Raw genomic sequence first — 20086 nt, forward strand, 5'->3', positions numbered from 1 at the left:
GTCAGGCTGCCCCTGGGGGGGTGCCCCTTCTGGACCGCGTCGGGCTGCTCCTGGGGGGTGAGGGGACGGTAACTCTTTACTTGAGTAGAAAGTTTGCCCTCTCCTCCGGCAGAAAGATTGGTGGTTTCCACCTGCACACCTTGTGGTTGGCAGCGCAATGTGTAGCCACTCCACCCCCAGGGCTCCTCACTGCTGAAGGAGGACATTATGTTTGAGTATAAGGCTAGTGAAGAAGAGGGAATTTCTCAATGAGATGGATTGACAAAATGGCAAATATATTTATGTTAATAACATCAATGATAGTAAAATATTAATGATTGCTATGCCATTGTCTTTGGTAGAGCGTCTGCACAAAAGAAGCCTGTGAAGAGATTGATCAATAGGCTCTTAATGATGGGCTCAATGATCAGAAAAATTGTGAGGTTGGGACAGGACCAGGCAGGCACCTAGCAACACCACACCCTTTTTAATGCCCCTATCCTTCAGATTCGAAGGGACTTTCAAGAAATTTGTAGGGAAAATCCAGGATCTTTTTTTAATTCCATTTCCCCATAGACAATTTGAAGATCCCCAGTTTAGGAGATCTTGGCATTGAGAAGTTGTTCCAGAGTCTTTAAACAGTGGGACCCTCTCCCCTGCCTGCCTCTTTCGCATTTTTCTCCTCCTTGGCCCTCTCCGACTCTTTCTCTCCCTGTCTCACGTGCCTGTTTTCCTTCCTGTCTCTCTCATTTTCTCCTCCTTTTCCTCAGTACGTAATGAGGATTCATCAAGACAAGCTCTCCTTTAATGATACCTCTGGAAAATCCAGCCCAGTAAGTCCTCCCCAGGTGAGCACCAGACTGGGCTCGATGAGTACTGTTGGGTTTGCATGCGTATCCCAAACCATTGGAGAGTCACTGTAGGAAACTATACCCAGAGTTTCCACGAGATCTCATTTATTAAACACTGGCTTATCGTGGTACCCTGGCTCACCTTCTCTGTCCAAAAAGAAAGAAAATTTAATAAAAAGGAAAAAGGGAGTAGTGGGTTGTGAGTAGCTGTTAGAATCTGTATCCTGGTTCTTATTTCTTCCTTCATTCAGTGACAGCCATGGTTAGGCACAAATCTACTCTTGCAACAGCGGTTCGCTTTGAGTGCCTACCAACCTAGCAGCCTTCTTCTCCAGCCTCTCATTATAACTCATGTTTGGTTGTGGTATCCATAGGTCATCATGCGTTTCAGTAGCAAATTACCATGATGCTTATATTTTCTATTGATAAGATAATTTTCAAGGTAGATGAAGAAAATGGGTTCATTTTGAGGTGGAGACTTTTGGTTATTCTATGGTTCCATAGACTTCCCAGGGGATCAATGCTTACAGCTGTCTTTCCAGAACTGGGACTTAGCGTTATTGCATGCTGAACATACATGTACCATGACTACCGAAAGCCCTTTGAAAAGTTTTTCTCCCTGACTTGGTTAGGTACCATTGGTGGCCATTTCCCCACTTCGCCTGCCATATATTAGTGGAACTAGACAGTCCCCTGCGACATCTCACAAGACTCTAAATGGTAGTTTTAATTTTAAAAAGAAAAAGGATGATTTCTTGATTACCAAGCAATCCAGTGTGCATTATTCTGTTTTCTTTCCATGTCCCCCTATCCCCACCCCAAACGGGAGAGCCCTTCCCACTGTCTTCAGTTGACTCCTATTAACAGCCTAATTTTGTAATTTTTACCAGACCAGCAGGAGACATGCCAAAGCACTGCAGCTTCTCGCCCTGTGTTTATTCTAGGTTATGGAGTGACTTTGGATTGGCGTACTATAATCACACTCAGGAATGTCGTTCCTGCTCGTTGTCCTTGACCTTTTATGTTCCAGGGCTCACACACACCGCAGTTGACTCCTGAGGCTGTATTGGAATGTGCCTGTTAAAAACCTCAGGGGACATGTTTGCAATTTTATGTCATGTTTTAAAGGTGACATTTTGATATTCTCGAGCCATTTTAGACAGATGTTTTCTAAGTGGCCAGCCAGGGCCACATGAGCTCTTAAGAAATGCTCTGAAAGGAAACTGTTTCGTTTTGCTTTAAGTGAAAACCTCTCAGGTGAAATCTCTTATCGTGCTCCTGTAGATCAGTCTGGTTTGGTGAGGTCGCTAACAAGACCAGTAGCGATTTTGTTCCAGGTGTGTGGGTGGTACAGTGCTGAAGTTCTCGGCTGCCAACCCACCAGCAGCTCCACAGAAGGCAAGAGGTGATGCACTGCTTCTGTAAAGCTGAAAGCCCCACCCCCCCACCCATGAGGGGAGTCCGTTCTCCTCTAGGCTCCCAAGGAGTCAAATGGCACACGTCAACAGCTGCAGCTCCGTGGTGTCTAAACGATGGAATTAAGGGGAAATAATGGTTTTTAAGTCCTCTAGGAGGAAAGTGGGGGGCAGGGTGAGATGTTTAAAAGCCTCTTTGTGTTCAATGCAAATCTCTGATGAGGAGGACTTGCACGGGTGGCCTAAATGTGCTGTTCTTCTCCTAGGCAGCCGTAGTGGTGGTGTTCAATTTTGCCATGGTTCTTCTCATCTTCCCTGCAATTCTCAGCATGGATTTGTACCGACGAGAGGACAGGAGACTGGATATTTTCTGCTGCTTCACAAGGTACATTATCAGGCTGCCTCCCTCAGTGCCCCTGGAAGGGAACCTAAGGATAGGGTTTCCATTAGTGGGACGGAGGTCCTGGAGATAGGACAGCACTTCCCGAGGCTATGTCTGCATATCGGAATTCTTTCTTCCCTCCTTTACCTGAACAATCTCACAACCCTCCAGGTTCCTGATACACAAGATAATTCCTTCTCTTTCGGGTATGGTTGGTGCTTGAAAGCGTGTCATCTTTCCAGGGTAGGACAGAACAAGGATTAAAGATTCCTCATCTAGAAACAAATGCACGTGGTTGAGTATAATTTTTAGGAATTAGATATTGAAGGATTCAGCCACATATAACCTGTTTTGGCAACCAAACTTGAACTAAACCATCCGCTGGCGGCTCCTTGGACTCCCTGGTGTCCAGATAAACCAGGTGGTGGTTGTGGCCTTCAGTGAATATGTCCTTCTGAGTCAGAGAGTTGGAAAGTGGCCGTGGGAAAAATGGGAGTACTGTGTCCCTGTTTCAGTGTCACCTTCCTTTCCTCTTTCAGCCCCTGTGTCAGCAGAGTGATTCAGGTAGAGCCTCAGGCCTACACGGAGACGCCTGACAACGCCCACTACAGCCCCCCCCCACCTTACAGCAGCCACAACTTTGCCCACGAGACACAGATTACCATGCAGTCCACAGTCCAGCTCCGCACAGAGTACGACCCCCACACGCACGTGTACTACACCACTGCAGAGCCACGCTCAGAGATCTCTGTGCAGCCGGTGTCAGTAAGCCAGGACACCCTCAGCTGCCACAGCCCTGAGAGCACCAGCTCCACCAGAGACCTGCTGTCCCAGTTCTCCGACTCCAGCCTCCACTGCCTAGAGCCCTCCTGTACCAAGTGGACACTCTCCTCTTTTGCTGAGAAGCACTACGCGCCTTTCCTCTTGAAACCCAAAGCCAAGGTAACTACCAAAACAAGAAACGGCTTCCAAAAAAAATCACAGGACAGGCTCTCTAGAACTCAGTGAGTTGCTTCTACCTTTCTGTTTAAAAGAAGAAGAAGAAGAATCATTAAGTGAGAAATTTCAGGACTCCAATATAGTCACTCCTTAGAGTGCATAGGGGCCTTTGAAGGAGCATGTCTTGTATTGTAGTGAATCTCTGTAGCACTCGTTTCTATACATGTAAGCCAACTTCCTCTGTTTAAAACATTTTAGTTGTTTGTGATCTCATTTAAAAATGTAACTCCTATGATTTGTATGGTTTTCTCTCTGGGAGAATGACCCCTACACATTAAATCTGAGCCAGTGTGGCAATAAAAAAAAGTGAGCTATAGACAAAGCAGTCCATCTTCCCGAAAGAAGCGCTGATTGTGTCCTCTGGGTCTGATCTCGTACCTTCTTGTCTTGCAGGTCATGGTCATCTTCCTTTTCTTGGCCTTGCTAGGCGTCAGCCTTTATGGGACCACCCGCGTGAGAGATGGGCTGGACCTTACAGACATTGTGCCCCGGGAAACCAGAGAATACGACTTCATTGCTGCACAGTTCAAATACTTCTCTTTCTACAACATGTATATAGTAACCCAGAAGGCAGACTACCCCAACGTCCAGCACTTACTTTACGACCTTCACAAGAGTTTCAGCACTGTCAAGTACGTCATGTTGGAAGAAAATAAACAGCTTCCCAAAATGTGGCTGCACTACTTCCGAGACTGGCTCCAAGGTGAGGTGCTGTGGGAGGGCTGCTGTCCTTTTCAGACAGTCTTGTTTTGGCTTGTGTATGTTCAGCGTCGACAAGTTGCCTCTGTTCCCGTTTTTGTTTTAGATGATCACGGAGCGCTGACATGTTGCATGGACTCTTGCTTCAAATTTTTATGTAGACTTTCTGCATTGACCACACACACACACACACACACACACACCCCAAAAAAGAAAGAAAGCCTCGACTTTTACTTCTAAAATGATGGCTTTTACCTGTAAAATGATGCAAATCATAAGTGACTTCTAGGCACTTCTGTAAGAATGTATGAGTAAACATTGGGAAATGAGAAAGTATGTTATAAGCTATTGAGCCAAATGCTTTTAGTGTGCTGTTTTGGGTGGTGGCTAATTTAGTTACCAAGTGAAATCAAAGTGTTGATTGAATGTCTGGGCTGATTCACTGCCAAATTACAGCTTCCTACACAAGTAGATTTTGGATAGTCTGTAGATATGATTTAAAATTCCATATTTGATCATATTTTCATTTGGCATCTGAAATAAACCTATAAACACTTAGTCCCATTTCACATTTCATAAATAATCAAATTCTGCTTTAGAATACCCTTTTTTCCCCCCTTTCTTTTTATTACTTAATCTTAGAAACATTTCTAGGAAATATTCGCCAACGGGGTGGGGTGGGGGTGGGGGGTAAATATTCTCCTGTTAACTATGAATGTATTCAGCGATTTTCAAGCACAGCTGTTCATTTATTCTGTGTTGACACACGCAAAGTGAAGAATCAAGATAATTCTCCAGACAATCTAAGCAAAAATACTTTTACTGAAATACCCAAATAATTATGTCCCCCCAAAGTTTTCGGCTTCAGCTATCCAAATGATTGTCTAAATTTCCCCCTTAATTAAGCTTGTTTAAACAGAGACTCAAGTGCCTTTTTTGGGTCCTAAGGCAGTCCCCTTGTACGTATGTCAAGGTTAAGCAGCCAGTTTCCCTTTGCATTGCATGAAATGGTAAACAACTGAGTTTCATTCTGCGCAGTCTCCGGCCTTGACTTGTGTTAGAAGAATCTTGTTTTATTTGGAAGAAGGGTAAAGAGAACAGTATTGGTTCAGTATTATTTTTGTCACGTGCTCATGAGATTAAATTTAAGTTTGTTTCAGGTTTTAATTCATACAGTAGTTTTGAAAGCAAGACTTTTCAGATAATTGCCACAGTTGAGAGATACCCTGCTTTTCATCACCCACCCACCCCCACCCCACCCCATGACCAAAGACATGCAAATAGCTTGCCACCAATGACAAAGAGATCTGCTGTGCACTGCCAGCCTCGGAGCCCAGGAGGGTTACTGGAGAATGTATTCCCATGTTGCATTAGGCCCTCCTTTGGATGCTCAGTATAGCATGTTAGGCAGAGCTTGGGAAAGAAGTATTGTCTTTCTCTAGGCAGTGCCAAGAGTTAACCTTTTCTATAGAGTATTATAAATTATCTTTATGCTTCCGTCCGTTTAAAGACTTAAAGCAGCTGGACTTGAGATTCTTTTTAAAAGGTATATTTGCATCATGCTTTGATTGCTAAATGAGCAGCACCCACCCAGACCAAGTAGACCCTTTGTCACTAACAACCAAGGGAAGGTTGCAGCTGGCTCTGGAATACTCTATTGAGTCTCACCCTTCCTGTAGCCAGGGGAGGTCTTTACAAAGAATGGCCAAATATGGATTTGCTGTTCTATGCATCATGTACACATGGGGCTCATTTATCTTTCACACTAAACCATGCAGCTAAAATTTAGATTGATATTTTCTTTTTAGGGCACCATCTCTGCGGGCAGTTTGAGGATGGTTGATTTTGTCTGCTTCAGAGCATTTTGCTAGGAAATATTAGTAATACAAGTTCCTTATAATGAGAAACGTCCCGGCTCAACATGTATGTTGGGATAGAACGTGCTAGAGTGGGCCCAAAGGCAAAGGAAGTATGTTTTACATCCAGGATTTGTATTCCCACACTTAATTGCACCATGTAGAGCCCTAGTGTCCTAGTACGTTAGGCATTTAGATTGTAACCACATTAGCAGTTCGAATCCCCCAGCCACTCCCCAGGAGGAAGATAAGGCTTCCTGCTCCCGTTAAGGAGTCAGATTCGGTTTGGCTGTGAGTCGGAATCAACTCAATGGCAGCGAGTTTGGCATTTGGAATAGGCCAGGCATTGTTACTTGATGTTTTGAGTACTGAGTAAATATACGAGTTACGAAAAGACTCACCTTTGTGAAGACAACTACTGTGTCACACTCCTTTTGAACCCCCAGCTGCCACCAAGCATGGATGAGGAGCTCAACCAAATTGCCAGCCAGGTTGACTTTCTCTGAAAATTTCATCGATCTTTCACTCACACCAGAGGACCCCGAAAGTGTGTGTGTGTGTGTGTGTGTGTGTGTGTGTGTGTCTGTGTGTGTGTCTGTGTGTGTGTCTGTGTGTGAGTGTGTACTCCAGATTCATGGGAATCCCTATTTCCTACGAGATGTCACGGGGTACCTGAGTTCTTCTAATCTTAGTCATTCCTTCCGACATTCTGCCTGGCACCGCAGTGAGCCCAGGGCAGTGTAGTGCAAGGAAGGGCTCAACTGACTCAGCAAGCAAGCTGACTGGCTTCAAAGCTTAGCTCTGAAACTTGGGGCCTTGTGACTTTCTTGAGTGACTGAGCCTTTCCAAGGGCTTCATTCACTCCTCTGTGAAGTGGGAATGGAAGCACACGAGGGTATAGTAAGAAAAGCCCGGTGTTCTAGAAGTGGGAGCAGTACAGGATGATTACCTGACCAAGGAGGAAAGGGTTAAAGGATCTGTCCCAGTAATGAAGTGATGAAAATTCTATTATGGTGAGGAAAACAGAGCAGGCCACTCCTTTGGTGGGGGTAGTAGTGGTACTTTTCCTCTCCTGTTTATTTTTTCACCAAGAGGGGGGGAGGGGAGGGGGGCTCTAGGTAATAAAATAACATCTGTTCAATGCAGCTTGTGGTGTGCATATGTCTCCCTTGTCTTAGAGTTTGGGGCTCAGCCCTCCTTGGTGGTCTCCTGCCTCGCCTCCCCTCCCCCACACTCACCCTGTAACAGGGCCTTCTTTCACCACCAAGCCCAGGGTCCTCATCCCAAATTGTTCATATAAAAACAATGCCCACAGCAATGTCAGCAAGCGGCTTTCTTTTTCTTTTCTTTTCTTTTTTTTTTTTTTGAGTGAGAGAGAAGGAGAAAGGGGGCCAAGCCCATTAGCTTTCCCTACTTCAAACCCCAGAGCTTAAAGAAGATCCCTTCCCCTTACTTCAAACCCGGAGAGCTAACCGATTCTGAGTACACCTTCCTGACCAGACTGTTAGTGCCCTTTTTCTCGCCCTTCAAGTCAGAGACTCCGATGAAATAAACCCTCTCCCCTCGATAAGCCTTCTCCATTCTTACTAACCAGTGTATATACAGCTTTGTTCAAAAGATGTGGTTTCCTGAGCTGCCTGGGCTCAGAGTTTCTTCTTGGGAGGTGGCTGGGGAGAGGGGGAGGGGTGGGGGAGTGTCAGGAGAGTGTGCAAACCAGCCAGCGCTCAGACCCTAAGGCCCAGTTACCCAAGCCATGTTTTCTCTTCCAACATGCTTATCTCTTTACAGCTGTAGCCAAGCCATCAGGTCTGTAATGATGGTTTTGATTACAGAGGCCAAGCCAGCTGTGTGTGGTGGGCTGTGCGCTCGCCCATCCCCCAAGCCTAGAAAGCTCTTTCCCTTCCCCTCCCTGGCTTGTGGTTTGTCATCTGTTCTCACAGAGCCTCCTTGTATTGGCCTGTGGCTTCCTGTTCTCAATCCGATCCAAATTTACCCTGTGAGGTATTTCCCGGTGCGCACACAGACGCACAGTATCCGCCCCTCCCCTGGCCCCCACTCGGGCCTCCGGAGGAAGGCTGGTAGAGAGGAAGAGAACGGTGGAGAGTGAAGAGGTGTTGGCCGAGATCTTTACACAACCTGGCAGCAGATCCCACAGCTTGTGTTAGCTCCACAAGTCAAACAGATGGAACAAATTGACAGAACCGTGTTCGCTCACCCTGGGCTCGAGAAACAGCTGCGTTGCTGTTTGAAGTGAGAAGTTTGAATGTGTTTTCCCCCGTCTGAGTAAAATTCCTGGTTCTGTTGAAGAACCCGTGGCTTAGCAGTGGCATGAAACAGTTAACGAGCACGGTGTGTGTCTTCTTAAACCAGGAGCACTGGGTCAGGGTCAAAGCTGACTCCCTCCCTGCTCACTTGCTGGAGTGCTCGCGCGCTCTCTCTCTCTCTCTCTCTCTCTCTCTCTCTCTCTCAGCAATAATTATTAGAAGCCTGAAGTGCTTTAAAAAAACCAAACTGCCATCAAGGCAGTTCCCAACTCCAGGCCAACCTCTGTGGGGTTTCTGAGTCTATAAATGTTTCCTGAGCAGACAGCCTCCTCTTTCTTCCAGAGAGTGAGTTTCTGGTGGGAGAAAGTCCATTGCTTACCCCAGGGCCCTGGGGCGCCACACTCAGGAAGCAGAGGTCGAACACAGACTGCTTGGGCTAGTGTTCTGCACACTGCCCTCAGCCCACCTTCCTGGGACCAGGCGTTGTAATGCACTGCGCACTTTTGCCTTTTCTAGGGCTCCAGGATGCATTTGACAGTGACTGGGAGACAGGAAAAATCATGCCCAACAATTACAAAAATGGATCAGATGATGGAGTCCTTGCATACAAACTCCTGGTGCAGACTGGCAGCCGTGATAAACCCATCGACATCAGTCAGGTATGCACAGTGCTCTGCTCCCCAGGAGCTCGCGGGATGACTGTGCAGCAGAGTAGGGGTGGGGTGGGGCCGGTAGACCAACACCACACCGAGGCCTCCTGTTGAAGACTTGCAATGCCCACTGACCTGAGAGGTGTGTAGGAAGAATGTTAAGTTGGCACTACTTCAGATCCTCACACCAGCCAACAGTGTGGCCTCAAACAACGGAGGCTGCCTCAGTTGCATGCTCTGTCCAGTGAAGATGATTCAGAATGATTGTCGGAATAAAGTGTAGTTGAGACAAGGAATGCTTTTTCCTATGTTGGAAGTACTATGTCCTATTGTTCTCTTTCAAATCTATCTTATTGGTCTGATATTCAAATTTGAGAAGGGTGGGTTTATTGGGTAGCAGTCATTTGGAGTGAATGGATGGAAATTGGACAAGGGTTCATCGTTTGATGGGGAAGGACAAGTGATGTCCAAGGAGTGGAGGCAAACTGCTGTACTATGAATGATGTCAAAGGAAATGCAGGTCCCAGGACTGTGTCCAGGAGACAGAGCAGCTTCTATTTGGAAATCATTCTCCAGCACTCTCTGGATCTCCTCTGACACCTGGAGGTTAGCTATCTTGTCTCCTTCCTGGGCTGTTTGAGTGTCATTCTGCCAGCTTCCACAGGTCCTACTCCTTCTGCTCTTCGTGCCTTCCTTGTTCACCTTTAGGCAAAAATCCTTCAATCCAGCTTCTCCCCAGATCTGTTGGTTGTTCCCCTCTTTGGGGGTTTGAAACGGGACAGGATGACACGGTCCATTGTTCAGAGTTATTATGCAGTGTGAAGCTCTGTGCTGTCGGGTTTGACAATGCTGGGCAAAGAGTTGGTCCCAGAGCCCACAGGCGAGGACCAGAGCACAGGCCTGGTTCTTAGGGCCCAGGTCCGCCATGGAGCAGACATGACCGGGCCGGGCCTCTGAATAGCGTTTCCTCCGCCTGGGAGGCAGCAAGTGTGCTATGCCCACAGAGGTTTCCAGCTGCATCATGGGACACCAAAGATGCCTTGAAGACACGCAGTTGTTCCCTATCCTGTGGATTAAATGACTCCAGACCCCTGGAAATTGAGTGTGCTTGCTCTCCTCCACGCGCTCTTTCCCTCTATGCTTTCTCCGTTAACTTCTGTCTCTGGTGTTTTTCATGTTGTGAAACTAGACCAAAAGCTTTGGAGGGAGGCCTGAGTCTAAAGTAAACAGAATATATGTGGATATGGATATGGACAGATCCCTTTTTTTTTTTTTTTGGTGTGCCTTTTCCTCCTAAGCAAAGCCCACTGGGCCCACTTTAGAGAGAGCGTATTTGGCGTCGTGTGGCCTTTACTGCCCGATATGACCATCTCTCTCAGAAATCAGATTTCCGGCGGGACCGTGGTTCCACACCAGTCTCTTCCACTTTCTGGCGATGGGCATTTTTTGAATACACAGGTCATAGGAGGCAACTGTTAGCAAAATTTATACAGATGTTGTTTTATTTTTATAGCTCTCCACCATTTAATGGGTGGCATTTCACTCAGTGTTAACAACAGAGGTTAACTGCACACAGGCGTGTATGGGGATTCTTGCCAGGTCCCCCCCCCTTCCCCTCCTTTAAATATGTCTCTCCAGATTGTCCCTCTCCATCTTGGCTGCAGACGGTTTTTTAGCATTCGGATTTAATTGGTTCCGTCAATTCCTGGGCCATCTGCAGGATTGTGTGTTTGTTGTAAACACATCGATTATGTGGCATCCTCTGATAAGTGCAGCTTGAAAGAAATCAAAGGTGTTCTGATGGGATTTTCTACACTTTCCAAGAGTGGGCATTCTGTCCTTTGTGGCAAACGCTGGTGCGAGGCTGTGCTTTTCTCTGGAGGCAAGACTGGGCCTTCGTCATCCCTGCCCCCAGCCCCGTCTGAAAGGCCTCTGTTCTTCTTTTGCAGTTGACTAAACAGCGTCTGGTGGATGCAGATGGCATCATTAATCCCAGCGCATTCTACATCTACCTGACTGCTTGGGTCAGCAATGACCCCGTGGCTTATGCCGCCTCCCAGGCCAACATCCGGCCCCACCGGCCTGAATGGGTCCACGACAAAGCTGACTACATGCCAGAAACCAGGCTGAGAAGTGAGTAGCCCTCCATCCTCGGGGCAGTAGAGCCCACAGAGCCCTGTCCCTCCCCCAGTAACAGCCCGTTGACACTATCCAGGGTTCAAAAGTATAAACAGAACAATATATTTCTTTTAGTTTAAAACTCAGGGAGACAGATGAGGGTGTGTAATGGAATACAACCTTGTGCTCTATCACTTTGAGAAATAAGTGTCTCTGGTTTCCACCTGGTGCTTCAGTGTGAACGCGTTGTTCGTCAGGAACCGCTGCTCCGTGCCAGCTGTTCCCCGGGAGCGCTGGGGAAGACTCCGAGCTGAGTGTCATTTTCCATCACAGCATTTTATCGCAGGGAGTAGATGTTTATCTTAACTTTGTCAACTCCGGCATTGAGGGGATTTTTGGCAAGTCGGGCCATTCCTGTAAGCCACCAAGCAACTGTATTCAGTCAGAGCTGTCTGAAGCAGAGCAGAAAAGTCTGTACACAGTAACGTCCTCATCCATTTCCCTCCGTGCATTTCGTTTGCAATTATGTGGGCGAGATTTGTAGCTTATCGTTGGGATATTAGGTCCAGGGACGACGTGAGAAAAGAGACTGGCCTTTTGTAAACCTGGTTGAAGTTGTGCTCCACTGTATCTAAACCCCAGAGCCTTGTGGCAAGCAGCCAAGGCTTGTCTTAATGAAAATTTATAGTTGAGATTATAATAGGGCAAATCATGTTTAGCAAGTCAACTGAATGACCCCAGAGGTCGGAACACACAACGGCACCAACTATAAACGTTTGTTGTGTGAGGATTTCTTCCCTACTTGCCCAGGACTTCTTCGCATTGCATTAGAAAAGAAGCGGTGGGGGGAGGGAGGGCAGTTGAATCACTAACAGGATAAGAAAGTTAAGCATTTTCCCCAGTAAAAGCATGACTCTCACGTTATTTTATTCCCAAAAGTGATTGAGCAAAACCGTTGAGACTTAGTATTTTCACATGTGTCCGTTGCATAAAAAAAGGCTCCCACAACTTAATTTTGAGGTTGTTTAGAGCTAGGACAAAGAGTGACTGCTTCTAGAAGATTAAAGTCAAAGACGGAAAAAGATGCAGACCGTGGGCTCCCAAGGCCGCCCCCCCTCAAAAAATGAGGAAAGTTAAGAAAAAAAAAAGGTTAATTGTTGTGGAATGTGTTTTAAACCACTACAACTATAAAGAACCCAGAGGTTATCGTCGGTCTTATTTGCCCTCTGGTTTGGGGGGCTGGGATCAATTGACTTCCTTGCAAAATCGAATTTCTCTTTCATTGTAATTATGGAGTACCTGGGAGATTGGTTTGTAAAAATGGACAAAAACCTGGTATGACTCAGGCTAGAAATTGGTCCCAACTATCACACACCTGGGCAGTGAAAATGTTCAGCCTGCGCCGCTAACCCAAAGCTGGGCGGCTCAAGTCTGTTCGCAGGTGGAAGAATGGGCTGGCAATCGATTTCTGAAAGAAAACCAGCCATTGAAAACCCCGTGTAGCACAGTTCTCCTCTGACTACCTGAGGTTGCTATCCCTGGTGTCACATCCCTAACTGGCTGTGTATGGCAAGAATCCCTTCCACCTCGGGCCTTTCCACTGATGGCTTTTCCTCTCCGTTCAGTCCCGGCAGCAGAACCCATTGAATATGCTCAGTTCCCTTTCTACCTCAACGGCTTGCGGGACACCTCGGACTTTGTGGAAGCGATTGAGAAAGTCAGAACTATTTGTAACAACTACACCAGCCTGGGGGTCTCCAGCTACCCCAACGGCTACCCCTTCCTCTTCTGGGAGCAGTACATCGGACTTCGCCACTGGCTCCTGCTGTCTATCAGCGTGGTATTGGCCTGCACCTTTCTCGTGTGTGCCGTCTTCCTCCTGAACCCCTGGACTGCCGGGATCATTGTGAGTTTATTATAAGGGTCTTTGTGGAAGTCAAATTCCTTTCAGCATAGCTCTTTCTGTAGCCGGGACATTTTGTTTATGTCTGGGCCTCTAGAGGCGGGGGCGGGGAGGGGGGGGTGTATAGATTGCATCATCCACAATGTATTTCTTCTACTTCAGGTGGGAGGTTTATGGTGGAGGCAGAGCCTTTAATGGCCTTAATCTTGGGTCCCCTCTCTGACAGCTTAAAATTTCTGTGTCAAGATAGGAGAACTTTTTAAGCACACTTGCTGTAAGAGTGCCGAGCATTTATTACAGCATTCAAAAGCATAACTTAACTCCTTTTTAGTTTTGTAATTCAAAAGTGTCATACATGTAAGATTCTTCTACATTTCACGTGGAGGGATAGTTGGAGGAGTGGGGATAGTAGTAAGCAGTGTGGGCAAACAATGAGGTTTACTCCTGGGGAAAATTGCAAACTACTATTGTTAATCCCCCTCCCCCCGCCCCCCTCGCCCAGGTTTCCTCTAGAAGAGAATATACTCAGATTATACTCAGTTTCATGGAAAGTCTATAAAGTCATGGCAATGTTTAAATTCCATGAACTGTGGGATGGCCTTCCAAATGCCAAAAGTAGAAAAACAGAGACCAGGGCATGTTTCCGCACTTGACCGTCTGCGCAGCAGGTACGGTAGAAAGTAAATGTTTAGTCTGCAGGCATTTCCATGCTGCTCCAGCGATTGATGCTCATCTTTCATTAACTGATTAAAAGAAAACAAAAGGGACTGCTCCCTACCACCACCATCCCCTCCCCCACTCACTCCTAAGAAGGAAACCCTTTTTTTTCCCTTTCGCTTCCAAAGTTTAATGTTAGAGCCCCAAAATCTCCCTCACAGGTTTTCTTCCCATCAAAGACAACGAAAAGCTTTGCCTTGGCCTGGACTGTTTTTTTGTCCACCCTGATCCCCACCTTTCTTCAAAGGGAAGGGGCCCCCTGTAACCTGACACGGATCAGCTGATGACAGCGGCTCTGTCCTCCCTGCTTAGCTTGCTACCAAGTCATCCTCACATAGCCACTGGGCTCTCCACACAAAAGCCAGTCACCCCAGCCCATCAGCTTTCTTCAGGATGCTGGAGGGCGACTTACCGAAAATAGACATGTTGCCCCTCAGGAGGTGAAGGATGGTCCTTCGTGGTTTGGAGCCAAACAGAAGGAAGCCATCTTATTTTACTGTATGCAAATTGTAACGAGCCAGGAGTCCATGTTTCTTTCACCTTCCCAGTGACTGTCCTAGGGTCCCTGGATACAGTCGACATGGTTCATGCGCCTGTTTGACTGATGACTGAAGGGTCGTGGCTTGAGCCCACCCTGAGACACCTCGGAACGCAGCACCGAGAAGTTAGCTGTTGAAAACCTTTAGAGCAAAATCCTACTTTTGACCCACATGTTGGAGTTGATCTTTTAGCTTGTTTGGTTTTCCTGTTGATTTTATTTATTTATTTATTTGTTTATTTGCTTTCTAGAGACCATACATTGGAAAAGCACTCTTCATTAGAGTACTGCACTGTGCCTTCCTGTCCTTACTCCTTTTCAGCCTTGCCAGTTGGCTCTGCCAATTTCCTTTCCTCTCTGGGAGAGTTGGGTTAGAAAGCGGAGCTGCGCATGTGAACGCACAGCCCATCAGTACTGCAGTTCTGTTTGCGTCGTGGACCTCCCTCCCTTGTAGCTACCAAAAGGAGACCCCGTCGGTTCTCTCGTGCCCGCCCTGGTCAGTTACTAACTGCTACACGTGTCCTTACAGGTCACGGTCCTGGCTCTGATGACGATTGAGCTCTTTGGCATGATGGGCCTCATTGGAATCAAGCTGAGTGCCGTGCCCGTGGTCATCTTGATTGCATCCGTGGGCATCGGAGTGGAATTCACTGTCCACGTTGCTTTGGTATGGGAGACGTTTGAAGCGAAAAACGTTACGGAAAATTAACATTGCTTGTCGCTCTTTTAGAATCCATGTGGGAACCATTTGATTCTCTTTAATTCCAGGGAGCCCTCCTAACACATGTCACAGTGGAAAGGCTCCAGAACTCAGGAATTCTCTAAGATTCGCTGGAATTTTGAGGGCTTCCTTTCTCGCCTGGGAAACCTAAGGAGAAGGGATGGAGGGGGGAAGGAGCTGAGCCTTGTCGGCAGTGTTGTTGGAAAGTGAGCCAGAAAGGACTTTACTTGTATTGAATGTGTCACTCGTGTCACCAGCTTCTAAAATGATCGCATCTGTCCCTAAAGGAGATTGTATGGGTGTGCATGTGTGCGCACGCAGACACGCAATGTTTTAAACAGCCGTGACACAGTGGGGATAGAATGAGACCACACTCCCAGGCCTGGTACGGATGGTGTGTTTGGGAATGAGGCTGGCTACAGGCAAAGCAGCACCTGATGGCCTGTGACTTAAAGGTGTAGGTGTTCCTCCTCTACCAGGTGGCTCTTCCAAAGATGCTCACCCAGCTCCCAGTTCAGGACAGCAGAAAGTATGAGAGCTGGAGTGGGTTCCAATGTGCTGAGAACTTTAATTCTAGACTTCTGTCCACTGCATGCGTTTATTGTATATGTATAATTATTTTAGACCTAAAAAGTCCATATTTTTGACAACATCATGTTGTTTCCTTTGCTGGGTTTCTGTATTCTGAAACCTGATAACCAAACCAAACCACTGCTGTCTAGACAATGCCAACTCACAGCAACCTTACAGGACAGATGGTAAATCTTTCGTGGAAACCAGCAGCGTCCTCTTTCTCCCACAGAACAACTGATGGTGTGAGCCCCCACCCTTGCATTTAGCAGCCCAGCACACAACCCACAGCCTCGCCAGAGTGCTTCGGGGCAGTGTGTAAATGAATGTTCCAGCCACAGTGGTGTTACTAACCTATGTTCCAGGAGTTTCTTAAAAGTAGGCACTTGGTAAATATGTATTGGCTACATGGATATTGATATTTGGAATGCCCTAACTAGTAATTGGGCATTAGTTTAACGTGAACTTGGACTAAGGTAGTTTTAGCCTGACTTTTCGGTCTTTAGCATGGATTTTCTTTGGACAGATGCTTAATTAAACATCTGGCTCCATCTTCTCCTCTTTGTATTCCTTAGACAGGTTCATGAAAGACACTTTTCAGAGCTATTATCATACGACTTTGAAAAGATAAACTTTCGTTTTCAGAAGAAATATCTATTTTGTTGAAGATATATCATTTCCCCCACTATATATTTAAAAGTTAATAATGTAGAAACAATATCCTCTGAAAATTTTAAGCTACTCAAATTATGTTCCTTCATTGAGCCTGGGAGGAGGGAAAACTTATGATTCTAATACCTTGTCACCAAAAGTTTGGGGGGAGAGGGGGTCCGGAGGAGTGCAGATCTGTCAAGAACATGCAAGTCAATCTGATACGAATGTAAGCCACTTGGGCGGGAGGCTGGTAGGGGTCAGCTAGAATTGCAAACAAGAACCTTTGAATTTTTCACAGTGGAGTTGTTTACTGTCTATGTAGATCTGTGAACCGAAAGGTTGTATGAATATAAATACAGTGGGGCTTATTGCTGCCTCTGTTCTTAGAAGATAAGTTCTTGGGATTTAAAGAGTTTGATGATCCATTCATGAGCCACTTTCTTGCTGCAAGCAGAAACCCTTACTGAGTGCTGGTGGCAAGAGTACCAGCCACAGAGGGAACACAGTCCTCTTACCACACCTTACACAAAAAATCCTATTAAAGTGACATTTGCGCCTCTTAGAAAGTTTGCAAAACAGAGAATAAACTTGACGCAGAAATCTTCAGTAAAAGATGTTAAGCAATCCCTGTGTTTCTGTCAGCGTGCTGTGTTTCAGTGTTAATATGTGTTGTGTGTGATAGAATAAGCAAAACTTAACCCTCATGGTCTGAATATGGAACAGCTTGTACTTTAATCCCAAGAGGAAATGAGAACTGGGTTGGCCTTAGTGTCTTTCCCAAAAGACCCAGTAAATATGTAAGTGGGACCCGTTTTAGAAGGTTGTTAGACAGATTGGAAGCTTATATGTCATGGGCAAGTATGGAAACTGGCAGCACACACTAGGACACCGTACGTAGTCACCTGTGAGGGAGCAGAACCGTTCATGCCTGTGTACGGCGTAGAAAAGGAAGGGATTCATTTGGCCCTATAATGCATTGTAGTCCTGTGTTGTTGTTTCTGTGAGTAAAGCAGTAGACACTAGAGGTTGCAACCTCGGAACACTGAGCTCTTTTCTTCTCAACACACCCCAGAGCAGCCTGAGCGTTCACAGGAAGGAACAGCTCCTGTCAGGGCCAACCCTCCCTGCTTTGGGGTCCCACTGTAGGACTAGGCAGGCTATAAAACTAAATAACTCACATGAAAATGGTCCTGAGGCTCACTCTTAAAACTGTCTGGTGTACCTGAACTTACTCAGTAAAGATTTCATTGGATTTTTACAGCAACCTTGACCTAGGCGAACTGTAGACGTGTGCAGGAGGCAGGGATGTGCCCACACATAGTTAGAATCGGCTTAATTCAAATTGACAGCCTGTCGTTTTTTTCTTGTTAAACCTCGGTGGTGGCTCGAGGTGCTGCAGAACATTAGTGTGACCTCAATGACAAAAACTCACAACTGGAGAGGTGACCCCAAGAAGTCCAGGTGTCTGATCATATGAATTCTCCTTCTCTAGGCCTTTCTCACGGCCATCGGAGATAAGAACCGCAGGGCGGTGCTGGCCCTAGAGCACATGTTTGCACCTGTTCTGGATGGGGCTGTGTCCACACTGCTTGGAGTCCTCATGCTTGCAGGGTCTGAATTTGATTTCATTGTCAGGTAAGCATAAGCCTGAGAGAAAACCGTTTGCTATCATGATTTACTTGTGTGGCCTTTGTTATGTTTATCCACTGTAGCTGGTAAACATGAGTGGTAGTTCTTTACGGCATTTACCTCTGTGTTGCTCGTCATTTACCACTCTGCTTTCTTTTGAACTTACTGACTTGGCTTTAGAGCTTGGAAGGTAGGAAAAATAGCATGAGGGTGGCATCTGACCTCCTCTAGCGGGATACGACAATCAAGATTGACCTCAGCTGCCCGCGGCTGATTCCTATGAGGCACAGGTAGACGTGCCTCCACCCTCCAAACTTCTCACCAGTTCTGATTCCAGCTGCCCAGCCCAGGCTCGGCTACATTCAATAATGTGTTGCAATGGCCATGCATTCCCGCAGAGTAGGGTATATTGGAAAGCAATGGGTTACAATTCAGGTTCAGGAATGACTCAGGATATAGTTCTTCAAGCAAGAAAACTGCTTTTCATCTGTGCTCACAGGCATGCCTCTCTCCAGCTATGGCCCCTCAGCCCCTCCATCTGGTCCTCACCCTATCTAGAGAGATCGTCTAACAGGTTTTCCTGGGTCAGGTGTATATGTGTTTGCACATGTATTTGAGACAAAGTTGTTTATTATAGAAAAGAGAACAACTTATTGGCTTTAGGGCAAAACCACTTGGGCAGTTCCACATCATGGATACTCACTTGGCCTTCCTAAAACACCTACCTGTTTGCGCACTATGGTTTTGTAGTAGGTGCAATGGTGAGGGGGAATAGCTTATAGGGTAGACAGTGCCTCCCAATCTCTACTGTACTTATGAGACACCTGAGGCTCCTGTGCACACAAAATGTAGTAGACGGGTGCATGCAGAGTGGTGTGTTTCTATCAATGTGGTATCCTCACAATGAGAAATTAACTCATTTGTAATTCTTATCAGTGAATGCCAAATAGTACATTTGCCTACTTGGATGAAGGTTTTCTTTTAAGCTCTGAATTTGATTTTCATTTTTATTTCCCAGTTGTGGTTTGTTTGTTTTGTTGGTGGTGGTGGTTTGTTTGTTTTCAGGAAGTAGTGTTATTTATTTAGGGTTTAAGAACCCTATGTCAAATAGAACGTATGTTGTATTATTCATTTCCCATTCAATGCAGACCCCTAAGAACCTCTTGAGTGCCGTTTTGCATAGCAACAAGTAGCAAGGACATAGCCCTCCTCTCATGTAGCTTACAGTCTCTGAGTGGGGAGAGACAAGTTTACAGCAGGTGAGGGGATCTTGGAGGATCTTACCTGGTCTTGTGGGCGATGCTGCGTGAGCCATAGAGAGCAGAACACTTAGGCAGAGTTAGAGCGAGTAGGCTGGGAAACTGGGGACCGAGTTCTCTCATCTAACCTGTTATTGTTCCCTCCCAGAGAAGATAGGGTTCCCGTTTCAAGCACTTATAAGGGCTTCCCATTTTCTAGAACAGGATGGACAATTTGATAGAGTCCTCGTGGAGGTCGAACACATGCGCAGACATTGTATACACTGAGCCATCAGAAATCTAATTGCTCGGTTTATTCTGTAGCTAGATGGATGGGATGCAAATGTCTTAATGCCTGCTGTTGATATATGTCTCAGCCTAAAGTTCCAGCAGTTTACATTAGAGCAGGCCATTGGCTGCCCAGTCTTTACTAATGCAGCTCAGAAGTCTCTATGTTTACAATAGCCGTAAGGTATTTGTATTTTTATAGGGACCCTCTCTCCTTTAATCTAACAGCAAGGCACACACAGACAAGGCCGAGCTGGGAGCCTGTTCCGTTTTATGATCAAGAGGACCATTAACAGATATTGTGGCCTCCTCTTTCCCAGAATATCCCAGCTTTCCCCCATCCCAGCCCACTTCCACCGCTTCGCCCTAGAATTCATTAGTTACAGGAATGCCTTCTTGCTGGAAGTCCCTGCGCTCTCTCCAGCTGTGCAAGAGGCTGGCTGCGGTGGCCGGCGGGTTTACCTTGGTATTCATAGAGGACCCAGCCCTCAGCCCTCAATGGTGGGAAAACGGGGCCACTTGTGCACTTTCCTCTTCTTCCATGGTGCTGCGGGCTTTCTGTTTGAATTGGCTGACGCAAAACAAGCGTATTCAGAGATGCTAAATTGTTCAACA

The 20086-nt window shown here is 46.4% G+C and overlaps 1 protein-coding gene across 2 annotated transcripts in view; it reads left to right on the forward strand.

Moving 5' to 3' along the window:
* PTCH1 (patched 1) overlaps positions 1-20086 on the forward strand; it is a 62382-nt gene that overhangs the window by 34951 nt on the left and 7345 nt on the right. The window contains exons 13-21 of one of the 2 annotated variants that reach the window (XM_045289423.1): positions 750-827; positions 2512-2630; positions 3167-3569; positions 4020-4329; positions 8962-9104; positions 11045-11228; positions 12839-13119; positions 14901-15038; positions 17809-17951. In XM_045289423.1, the coding sequence (XP_045145358.1) occupies positions 750-827; positions 2512-2630; positions 3167-3569; positions 4020-4329; positions 8962-9104; positions 11045-11228; positions 12839-13119; positions 14901-15038; positions 17809-17951 (1799 nt within the window). The remainder of the gene's footprint in view (positions 1-749; positions 828-2511; positions 2631-3166; positions 3570-4019; positions 4330-8961; positions 9105-11044; positions 11229-12838; positions 13120-14900; positions 15039-17808; positions 17952-20086) is intronic. The other variant, XM_045289424.1, reaches the window with a different exon arrangement.

This window comes from Echinops telfairi, unplaced genomic scaffold (genome assembly GCF_000313985.2).
Source record: "Echinops telfairi isolate 266 unplaced genomic scaffold, ASM31398v2 ScPeMD7_27;HRSCAF=92, whole genome shotgun sequence".
Classification (NCBI taxonomy): domain Eukaryota; kingdom Metazoa; phylum Chordata; class Mammalia; order Afrosoricida; family Tenrecidae; genus Echinops; species Echinops telfairi.